Raw genomic sequence first — 11,712 nt, 5'->3', positions numbered from 1 at the left:
CGGTCGACTGGACACTTAGTATATTAGGCTTTTATTATATAGGATTGATTTCATAAGGGAAGGGAGCGAGAAACCTCAATGATGAGAGAAAATCATACATCAGGTGCCTCCTGCACGCCCCCTACTGGGGATCGAGCCCACAACCAGAGCATGTGCCCTTGACCAGAATCGAACTTGGGACCTTCCAGAGTCCACAGTACAACACTCTACCCACTGAGCCAAACAAGCTAGGGCTCATTGGTTTATTCTTGTCTGTGTCCTGACCAGGAATCGAACCGTGACCTCCGGGTTCATAAGTTGTCCTTCAACCACTGAGAAACACCAGCTTGGCTCAAAATGCTTTTATTGATTTGAGAGAGAGGGAGAGAGACAGAGAGAGACAGCTAGAAAAAGAGACAGAGGGAAAGGAGGAGGAGGAGGAGGATGAGAAGGAGGAGGAGGAGGAGGAGGAGGAGGAGGAGGAGGAGGAGGAGGAGGAGGAGAAGAAGAAGAAGAAGAAGAAGAAGAAGAAGAAGAAGAAGAAGAAGAAGAAGAAGAAAAACAAGAAGAGAGACATCAATGTGCCCTCGCACACAGGGGCTGGCAGATAGAACGACAGAGCTTACTAAGAATTTGAACAGAACTGTACACAACCCACTGGCTGGGAAGCAGGACTGGGTCTCAGGTTGACAAGAGCCAGGGACCCCATCACATGTCCTCTGAGTCTTCCATCAACTCAAGGATCATTTCCTCCACGCCATTCTCCTTGATGTGGTGCACGATGCGCCAGAACCGGTACATGTTGTCCCCGTATGGGCCTCCAAGTTTGAGAATCCACATCAAAGGCATGACGCTCGAGGTCAGCGGGACGGGGGTGAATGAGATATTCCCACTGGGGATGTCCTCCTGGCGCAACCGTACTTGCAGGACACCACTTGTCTCCATGACAAGATGCAGCCACGTGCGCTGGTCCTCGTCCTCATACACCGAGGGCCCAAGTATCCTCAGGCAGATGGGGTGCGAGTTGAGGTGCACCTTCGACCATGGCTCGGCCATGACCCCTCCGTGACCCAAGGAGCAACAGCCACAGCTTATGTTAGCCTCTCGCTACTTCGGTCCTGGCATCGAAAAGACGAGGGATCAGGTCTCCAAACGCATTTTACCTCGGCTTTTATCTTTATGGTTTTTACCATTGTGTTTGTGGTTGCCTTTGGTTTATTTTGCAAATTTATTAATCTCAACTTATCTTTCTTTATAGTTTTAGATCTCTCTTCTCAAACAACCTGTACAAAACGTACTTAATGTAAAATATGAGTCTATGAAGCTAACATGGTCCTATGTAATTTTAAAAACATTTTTTAAATGAGTTAACAGAGAACGTTAGGTTCATTTCAGGGGTACACCCCAATGATTAGACATTATATAATGGACTAAGAAATGATGCAATTAATCTCAAACCCATCTGACACCGTACACAGATGTTATAACAGTATTAGAGGCTCAGTGCACAAAATTCATGCACTTAAGCCAACCCCTCAGCCAACCCTGCTGCATCTTCCAGTCCAGGACCCCTTGAGGGATGTCCAACTGAAGGCTTAGGCCCGCTTTACTGCTGCCGTGGAGGCTCCCACTACCCCCAAGTGCTCGGCAGCTGTGAACCTGGCTTTTGGCTGAGCGGTGCTCCTGCTTTGGGAGCACACTGACCACCAGTGGACAGCTCCTGCCATGAGTATCTGCCCCCGGTGGTCAGTGCGTGTCATAACGACCAGTCATTCTGTCATTTTTTGATTTGCATATTAGCCTTTTATTATATTGGATTGACTCAAGGCTCTACTTTCCTGTGCCGTGACTATTCTTTCTTTTTTTATATAGTTTTACTGATTTCAGAGAGAAAGGGAGAGGGAGAGAAAGAGAAGGATCAATGATGACAGAGAATCTAGGAACGGTTTCCTCCTGCATGTCCCCTTCTGGGGATCAAGACTGTAACCCGGGCATGTGTCATGACTGGGAATCAAGTTGACATCTCCTGGTTCCTAGGCTTAAGCTAAAAAACTGGGACATGGCAGCCGGGCCCTTTATTTCTTTTCTATCTTTTCTTTTATTTTTTTCTTAATTAAAGTTTTTAGTTGGTTCAACTTTTCTTTTTGTCCTGACAACAACACCTTCTCTCTGTTCATCTCAGAGGGAACTCACAGACCATAGAAGTAATATGCAATACCCACCTCATGCAAATAATATGCTTTACCTTTAACAGCTGGAAGAGGAACAAAGCTAACGTCTGTGTCGAGGTGGGCTTCTTAACAGCCGTCTTGCTTCTCAAGTGCTGGTGAGAGAGGCAAGACCAAAATATTCAGGGACAGACAGACACCTGGGATAGCTGATTGGGAAACAGGAACCAAGTGACAGGTGAAACAGAAAGTCGGATTCCTGAGGTCTCATTACATCACTTATAGAATGATCTCTCCTTTCCCCAAACCTCAGCCATGCTCTTGGCAAGAGCTGTATGGTTTTGCTGGTAAACTCATTTCAGTCCACAAAGTCCAAACTCCTCCCTCATATCAGACTCCATCTCCAATCCTTCCAGTTCTTCCTCCTATTCCTCACATCCATCTTCTTCTTACCTGTTCTTCTTCCTCTGGAGGCAAATCACCGTTCATCTCTCTTTTCCTGTGTGAGCAGAATCTGCTTCACCCTGTCACCTGCAGAAGAAACAAAATGGCCATGATACACCTGTTCAAAGGAGTCCATGTATCAGGAATGTGTCCAGAAAAAACAAGGTTCCCCTGACTCACACCCCAGAAACCTGTCCTGTGAGAAATGTGGTGGTGAGGAAGGAGAGGTTTATTCAGGTGCCGGCAACCTGAGAAGATGGGGAAGCTCATCCCAAAACCCATCTGCACATCTCAGTGGAACCAGAGGCTTTTATAAGGAGGGAGAGGCCAAACAGAGCAAAGAGGTCCGGGGGCAGGGCTTGAGAAGTTCTCTACGTGCCAACAGGCACAATCCAATCTGATAAGGATCTTGCAAGTGGTCAGGTGACGGTCCAGTGGGCGTCATCCTAGCCTTTGTTGTCATTGTTCTAAGGTTGAAGGTCATCAAATCTCCCAGAATTGGGAAGGTCAGAGTTTATATCTTCTAAAAACAGTTCCTAGGATTCTTATACAAACATGTTGTTTATCTACAAGCTTCATTATTAGTCAGAGTCTGCATTTACAGGAACAATGTGGAAAGAATCGTGAGGTGAGTTGTAATTCCCATGAATTACATGAATTCATGTGATTAATGTGACATGAATTCTGAGTTGCTTTGTTTTCTTCAAGGCGCTTCCACCCTTTGAAAAAATCAAATTGTCCCTGGCCGGTTTGGCTCAGTGGATGGAGTGTCAGACTTTAACTGAAGTGTCCCGGTTTTGAATCCCGTTCAAGGTCACATCCCCAGGTTGTGGCCTTGATCCCCAGGGAGGGATGTGCAGGAGGCAGCTGATCCATGATTCTCTCATCATGGATGTTTCTAACTTTCTCCCTCTCCATTCTTCTCTGAAAAAATAAAATAAAATAATAAACAACTTCAGCTCAATGACCTGGACTGAGGCAAACTCTTCCCAATTAGGTAGGAAAGATGAATGGGGTTCTAAGGAAATGTCAGCCATCTGCCTGTTGGCATTTAGGGAAAAAATAAAACAATAAAATAAAAAAAATAAAATAAAATAAAATAAGGGAGAAAAAAAACATAATTCAAATGTCACCCTCATACTGCTCTCGATGGAATCGAGCCCAAAGTGGTCACGAGACTGAGTGTCTGCATTGTGACACATGACAAATCTCAATGTGTGGGCTCTTTTATAAAAAATATATATTTTTATTATTTATTTTAGAGAGGAAGGGAGAGGGAGATAGAAACATCAGTGATGATGAGAGAGAATCATGGACTGGCTATCTCTTGCACGCCCCCCTTGGTATCGAGCCCACATCCCAGGCATGTGCCCTTGACTGGAATCGAACCTGGGACGCTTCTGTCCACAGTCCGACGCCATATCCACTGAGCCAAACCAGCTCAGGCCCTATGTCATCTTTAAATGACTACCGCCCTAGTATGTTAAACCAAAAAAATATAATAAACTATTTTAAAGCAATGTGCATGCAATCTGAATGCAAGAATTGTGAATATTTTTTAAATGATTTTATTGACTCAGAATGGAAGGGAGAGGGATGGAAAGAGAGAAGCATCCATAATGAGAGAGAAACAAGGATCAGCTGCCCCCCGCACGCCCCCTACTCAGATCCAGCCCACAACTTGGGCATGTGCTCTTGACCGGGAATCGAACCATGATGCCCTGGTTGATAGGTCCATGCTCAAACACTGAGCAACGCCGGCTGGGCCGGAAGTGCAATATTTTGAATATGAGAAAAGTAACTTGTATACACGTCCTTCACGTAACCCAGTCCTCAGTCTTAAAGGGCTCAATTTGCATTTGCAAACACCTTCCTGCAAGAGGAGAAATTAATCAGCAGTCCCTGATCTCTATAATGCAACCATGGATGCCCTGAAATTGTATTCTGGGGCTCCCTCCAGCTCCCACTCCAGCCGCATCTCTCTGGTGCGATACTAGATGAATTTTATATTCGCTGGGCTTGGTTTGGGGATGTTTAGTTCTAAACACAGCTAAAAACCCAAATGCATCCAGAGCTAGACACTAAAGCCATACACAGAGCCGACTCGAGCCTTTAGGAGATGAGCCCTGGCATCCCTCATCATTCCTCAAAGGAAAGAGATGATCAGCATAAAACACCCGTAATCCCCAAACATCAGTTCTTTTTTTGGAGAGGGTAGTATAGGTTGATGAACCTCAGGAGATCAAACAATGAGAACGCTGGTCATTGAAGTGAAAATTATTTCCAGTGATGTCTTTGAGCCTTGTCAACAGGGGCTGGGATAATAATTTCAGGCTTAAGGTCTTTTTCTTGTCTTTCTCTGTTTAATATATTTTCACTATAGGCCCAGTGCATGAATTCATGCACCAATATGGTGCCTCAGCCTGGCCTGAGGGGATTGGCCGAAACTGGCTCTCTGACATCTCCCGAGGGTTCCAGATTATGAGAGGGCACAAGCCAGGCCAAGGGACCCCACTGGAGCCCCATTTGGTTTGTGGAGGGACACAGGAGGTTGGCCAGCTGGGGATGGACCATGGGATGGCTCGAGGGGTTGTCCAGCATGTCTCACTCAGTTCTGACAAGCCAGACCCCAGCTGCAATCTGACCTACCAGTCTGAATGTCTTGTCCCTGCTTGTCAATGCATGTCATAGTGAGCAGTTGATCAACTTAGTATATCATTTGCATATTATGCTTTAATTGGTTGAACAGATGACCGGTTGATTGGACACATAGCATATTAGGCTTTTATTATATAGGAATATTTTCCTGCAGGAAGGGAGCAGGAAACATCAATGTTGAGAGAGAATCATACATCAGGTGCCCCCTGCACACCCCCTACTGGGGATCAAGCCCACAACCAGAGCATGAGCCCTTGACCAGAATCGAACCTGGGCCTTCCAGAGTCCACAGTCCAACTCTCTATCCACTGAGCCAAACAAGCTAGGGATGATTGGTCAATTCTTGTCTGTGCCCTGACCAGGAATCGAATTGTGACCTCCAGGTTCATAGGTTGTCCCTCAACCACTGAGAAACACCAGATTGGCTCAAATTGCTTTTATTGATTTGAGAGAGACAGAGTGAGACAGAGAGAGAAAGAGAGACAGAGTGAAAGAGAAGGAGAGACATCAACATGCCCTCGCACCCAGGGGGTGGCAGATAAAACAACACACTTTACTAAATAGGTGAACAGAATGATACATGCCCACTGGCAGGCCAGCAGGACTGGGGCTCAGGTTGACAAGAGCCAGGGACCCCATCACATGTCCTCAGAGTTGTCCATCAGCTCAAGGATCATTTCCTCCGTTTCATCCTCCTTGACATGGAACACGATGCGCCAGAACCGGCCCATGGAGTCCAGGTACTGGCTCCCAAGGTGGAGCGTCCACATCGATGGCATGGTGCTTGAAGTCAGCGGGCTGGTGGTGAGTGGGATATCCCCACTGTGGATGTTTACCTGCCACAACCATACTTGCAGGTCACTTCCTGTGTCCATGACGAGATGCACCCATGTGCGCTGGTTCTCGTCCTTATACACCCAGGGCCCATGGCTACTCAGACAGTTGGGGTGTGATGTGAGGTGCACCATGGACGGGAGCTCAGCCATGACCCCTCCGTGGTCAAAGGAACAACAGCCACAGCTTCTCAGAGCCTCTCGGTACTTCGGTCCTGGCACCAAAACACAGGACATGGGGTCTCCAAACGTATTTTACCTCAGCTTTTATCTTTATGGTTTTTACAGTTGTGTTTGTGGTTGCCTTTGGTTTATTTTGCAAATTTATGAATCTTAAGTTTTCTTTTTTTTTTTAGCTTTAGATCTCTCTTCTCGAAAAACCTGTACAAAACGTACTTAATGTAAAATATGACTCTATGAATGTAACATGGCCCTATGGAATTTTTAGACACTTTTTAAAAAGACAGTTGACATAGAACATTAGGTTCATTTCAGGGGTACACCCCTATGATTAGACATTATATAATGGACTAAGAAATCATGCAATTAATCTCATATCCATCTGACACCATACACAGTTATTATAATATTAATGAAGGCTCAGTGCACAAAATATATGCACTCACGGTAGTCGCTCAGCCAACCATGTGGCCTCTAACAGTCCGGGACCCCTTGAGGGATGTCCCACTGACTGCTTAGGCCCGTTTTAATGCTGCCGTGGAGGCTCCCCAAAACCCCTGTGCTCGGCAGCTATAAGCCTGGCTTGTGGCTGAGCGGTGCTCCCCCTGTGGGAGTGCACTGACCACCAGCGGACTGCTACGGACATGAGCATCTGCCCACGGTGATCAGTGTGTGTCATTTCGACCAGTTGTTCTGCCATTTGGTCGATTTGCATTTTAGCCTTTTATTATATAGGATTGCATTGACTCAGTGCTCTACTTTACTGTGACAATACGATTCTTTCAGTTTTTTCATATCCTTTTACTGATTTCAGAGAGGAAGAGAGAGGGAGAGAAAGAGAAAGATCAAAGATGACAGAGAATCACGGATTAGTTGCCTCCTGCATGGCCCCTACTGGGGATCAAGACTGTAACCTGGGCATGTGCCCAGACCTGGAATCGAACCGAGATCTCCTGGTTCCTTGGTTTAAGCTAAACAACTAGCAATGCCAGCCTGGCTCTTTTTTTTCTTTTCTTTGCTTTTCTTTTCTTTTTTTTCCTCTTTTCTTTTCTTTTCTTTTCTTTTCTTTTCTTTTCTTTCCTCTTCTTTTCTTTTTTTCTAAATTAAAACTTCGTTGTTGGTTCAACTTTTCTTTTTGTCCTGACAATACCACATTCCCTCTTCTCATCTCAGTGGGAACTCACAAACCGCTGAACAACCCACCCCATGCAAATAATATGCAAATAAAATGCTTTAGCTTTAACAGCTAACAGAAGAACAATGCTAACCTCTGTGTCCTGGTGTGCTTCTTAAAAGCAGTCTTGCTTCTCAGGTGCTGGAGAGGGAGGCAACACGAAAATATTCAGGGACAGACAGATGCCTGTGATAGCTGATCATGCAAACAGGAATCAAAGTGTCAGGTGAAAGAGTACGTAGGATTCCTGAGGTCTCATGACATCACTTATAGAATGATCTCTCCCTTCCCTAAACCTCAGCCATAATCTTGGCAAGAGCTGTATGATTTTGCTGCTGAACTCAATTCAGTGCACAAAGTTCAAATTCCTCCCTAAGATCAGACTACATCCCCAATCCTTCCTCCTTCTCCTACCATCCACCTTTTTCCTTCCTGTTCTTCTTGCTCTGAAGGCACACCACCGTTCTTCCCACCTTTCCTCTGTGAGCAGTCTCAGCTTCCCCCGGTCACCTGCAGAAGAAGAAAATGGCCATAATACACCTGTTCCAAGGAGTCCATGTATCAGGAATGTGTCCAGAAAAGACTGGGTTTCCCTAATTCACGTCCCAGAAACCAGTCCTGTGAGACAGGTGGTGGTGAGGAATAAAAGAGGTTTATTCAGGTGCCGGCAACCTGAGAAGATGGGGAAAGCTCGTCCTAAAATCCATCTGCACATCTCAGTGCAAGCAGAGGCTTTCATAAGGAGGGAGAGGCCAAACAGAGCAAAGAGGTCATGGGGCGGGCCTTCAGAAGTTCTCTACGTGCCGACAGGCACAGTCCAATCTGATAAGGATCTTGCAAGTGGTCAGCTGATGGACCAGTGTGCGTCATCCTAGACTTTGTCCTGGTTCTAAGGTTGAAGGTCAGCGAATCTCCCAGAACTTAGAAGGTCAGAGTTCATATCTTCTAAAATTAGTTCCTAGGATTTTTATACAAACAGGCTGTTTACCTACAAGCTTCATTATTAGTCAGAGTCTGCATTTACAGGAACAATGTGGAAAGAATGGGGAGGTGAGTTGTAATTCCCATGAATTACATGAATTCATGTAATTACTGTGACATGAATGCTGAGATACCTCATTTTTCTTCAAGGCGTTTCCACCCTTTGAAAAATCAAATATGCACTAGGAGGTTTGGCTCAGTGGATAGAGTGTCGGCCTTCGAACTGAAGGGTCCAGTGTTTGATTCCCGGTCAAAGGCACTTGCCAAGGTTGTGGGCTTGATACCCAGGGAGGGACTTGCGGAGTTGGCCGATCCATGATTGTCTCATCATGGATGTTTCTAACTCTCTCCTTCTCCCTTCCTCTTTGAATCAATAAAAATATATTTTTTTAAAAAAGACCAACGCTCTATCCACTGATCGAAACCAGCTTGTGGGCTAGGTCGTCTTTAAATGACTACACACCTGGTGTTTAAAACCAAAAAAAAATAATAATAATAAACTATTTTAAAACAATGTGCATTTAATCTGAATGCAACTCTTGCTTAATTTTTTTAAAATGTTTTATTGATGCAGAGTGGAACGAAAAGCGAGCGGGAGAGAAACATCCATGATGAGAATGAATCAAGGTGCGGCCGCCTCCCACACTCCCCCTACTGGGGATTGAGACTGCAAACCAGGAATGTGCCCTTGAGTGGGAATTGAACCATGACCTCCTTCTTAATAGGTCAACGCTCAACCATTGAGCAACACTGGCTGGGCCGGAAATGCAATATTTTGAATATGAGAAACACACTTTAGAAACATATCCCTCACTCTCCCCAGTCCCCAGCCTTAAAGGGCTCAATTTGCATTTGCAAACACATTCCTGCAAGAGGAGAACTTAATCAGCAGTCAGTGATCTCTTTAATGCAACCATGGATGCCCTGAAATTGATTTCTGGGGCTCCCTCCAGCTCCTACTCCAGCCACCTCTGTCTGGTTCGATGGTAGATGAATTTTATGATCGCTTGGCTTTGTTTGGGGTTGTTCAGTGCTAAACACAATTAAAACCCATAGGCATCCAGAGCTAGATGCTAAAGCCATACACAGAGCCAGCTCGAGCCTTCAGGAAACGAGCTCTGGCATTCCTCGTAATTTCTCAAAGGAAAGAGATGATCAGCATAAAACACCCGTAATCCCGCAAACATTCCTTTTTTTAGAGAAGGTAGTATTGGTTTATGAACTTCAGGAGATCAAACAATGAGAACGCTGGTCATTGAAATGAAAACTATTTCCAGTGATGTCTTTGAACCTTGCCTACTGGGTCTGGGCTAATATTTTCAGGCCTAAGGTCTTTTTCTTTTTCTTTTTCTGTTTAATATTTATGTAGTAGAGGCCCAGTGCACAAATTCGTGAACCAGTGTGGTACCTCGGCCTGGCCTGCGGGGATAGGCGAAGGTGGCTGTCTGACATCCCCCGAGGGTTCCCAGATTATGAGAGGCCACAGGCCAGGCCAAGGGACACCACCAGTCACCATTAGATCTGGGGAGAGACATGGGAGGTTCGCCTGCTGGGTAGAGACCATGGGAGGGCTCCAGGGTGTTTTCAGCCCATCTCACTCAGTCCTGATCAGCCAGACCCCAGCAGCAAGCTAACCTACAAGTCTGAATGTCTTGTCCCTGGTGGTCAAAGCATGTCATAGTGAGCAGTTGAGCAACTTTAGTATATCATTTTCATATTATGCTTTGATCCATTGAACAGATGACCGGTCGACTGGACACTTAGCATATTAGGCTTTTCTTATATAGGATTGATTTCATACAGGAAGGGAGAGAGAAACATCAATGATTAGAGAGAATCATACATCGGGTGCCTTATGCACGCCCCCTAATGTGGATCGAGCCCAAAACCAGAGCATGTGCCCTCGATCAGAATCGTACCGGGGACCTTCCAGAGTCCACAGTCCAACCCTCTATCCACTGAGTCAAACAAGGAAGCGCTCATTGGTTAAATCTTGTCTGCGCCAGGACCAGCAATTGAACCTTGACCTCCAGATTCATAGGTCATCCCTAAACCACTGAGAAACACCAGCTTGGCTCAAAATGCTTTTATTGATTTGAGAGAGAGGGAGAGAGACAGAGAGTGAGAGAGAAAAAAATGAGACAGAGAGAGAGAGAAAGGAGAACATGAAGAACAAGAAGGAGAAGAAGAAGAAGAAGAAGAAGAAGAAGAAGAAGAAGAAGAAGAAGAAGAAGAAGAAGAAGAAGAAAGAGAGAGAGAGAGAGAGAGAGAGAGAGAGAGAGAGAGAGAGAGAAAGAGAGAGAGAGAGAGAGAGAGAGAGAGAGAGAGAGAGAGATCAATGTGCCCTTGCACCCAGGGGCTGGCAGATAGAACAACAGAGCTTAGCAAAATGGTGAACAGAATTATACACGTCCCACCGGCAGGCCAGCAGGACTGGGGCTCAGGTTGACAAGAGCCAGGGACCCCATCACATGTCCTACGAGTTGTCCATCAGTTCAAGGATCATTTCCTCCCTGTCATCCTCCTTGACGTGGTGCACGATGCGCCAGTACCGGCCCATGGAGTCCAGGTACTGGCTATGAAGGTCGAGCGTCCACATCTCAGGCATGATGATCGAGGTCAGCGATCTGGTGGTGAATGCGTTATGACCACTGGGGATGTTCATCTGGCACAACCGTACTTGCAGGACACCTCCTGTGTCCATGACGAAATGCAGCCATGTGCGCTGGTCCTCGTCCTCATAAACCGAGGGCCCACGAAAACTCAGGTAGCTGGGGTGCGAGATGAGGTGCACGATGATTCTTGGTAGCTCGCCCATGACCCCTCCGTGGTCCAAGGAGCAGCAGCCACAGCTTCTCAGAGCCTCTCGTTACTTCGGTCCTGGTATCGAATGACAGGGGATGGGGGTCTCCAAACACATTTTACCTCGGCTTTTATCTTTATGGTTTTTAGGGTTGTGTTTGTGGTTGCCTTTGGTTTATTTTGCTAATTTATAAATCTCAACTTGTCTTTCTTTTCAGTTTTAGATCTCTCTTCTCGAACAAACTGTACAAAAAGTACGTGAGGTAAAATATGAATCTTTGAAGGTAACATGGTCCTATGGAATTTTAAAAACATTTTTAAGTGACAGTTAACATAGAACCTTAGGTTCATTTCAGGGGTACACCCCAATGCTTAGACATTATATAATGGACTAAGAAATCATGGAATTAATCCCATACCCATCTGACACCATACACAGTTATTATAATAATACTAGAGTCTCAGTGCACAAAATTTATGCACTCAGGGGGGT

The 11,712-nt window shown here is 45.6% G+C and overlaps 3 protein-coding genes across 3 annotated transcripts; all 3 read right to left on the bottom strand.

Moving 5' to 3' along the window:
• Nucleotides 1-687: 687 nt before the first annotated feature.
• On the bottom strand, nucleotides 688-1,035 carry LOC308511081 (protein p13 MTCP-1-like; the record flags this gene model as incomplete). Its single annotated transcript, XM_081081094.1, has 1 exon — nucleotides 688-1,035. One exon carries the CDS (start codon nucleotides 1,033-1,035, stop codon nucleotides 688-690), a length of 348 nt encoding a protein of 115 aa, XP_080937220.1.
• Nucleotides 1,036-5,887: 4,852 nt separating this feature from the next.
• LOC308511079 (T-cell leukemia/lymphoma protein 1A-like) lies at nucleotides 5,888-6,235 on the bottom strand (the record flags this gene model as incomplete). Its single annotated transcript, XM_081081090.1, has 1 exon — nucleotides 5,888-6,235. One exon carries the CDS (start codon nucleotides 6,233-6,235, stop codon nucleotides 5,888-5,890), a length of 348 nt encoding a protein of 115 aa, XP_080937216.1.
• Nucleotides 6,236-10,893: 4,658 nt separating this feature from the next.
• On the bottom strand, nucleotides 10,894-11,235 carry LOC308511078 (protein p13 MTCP-1-like; the record flags this gene model as incomplete). Its single annotated transcript, XM_081081089.1, has 1 exon — nucleotides 10,894-11,235. One exon carries the CDS (start codon nucleotides 11,233-11,235, stop codon nucleotides 10,894-10,896), a length of 342 nt encoding a protein of 113 aa, XP_080937215.1.
• Nucleotides 11,236-11,712: the final 477 nt, after the last annotated feature.

Source organism: Myotis nattereri (assembly GCF_964212035.1).
Source record: "Myotis nattereri genome assembly, chromosome: X".
Taxonomy (NCBI): domain Eukaryota; kingdom Metazoa; phylum Chordata; class Mammalia; order Chiroptera; family Vespertilionidae; genus Myotis; species Myotis nattereri.
This window is presented reverse-complemented; position numbering and strand designations above follow the sequence as displayed.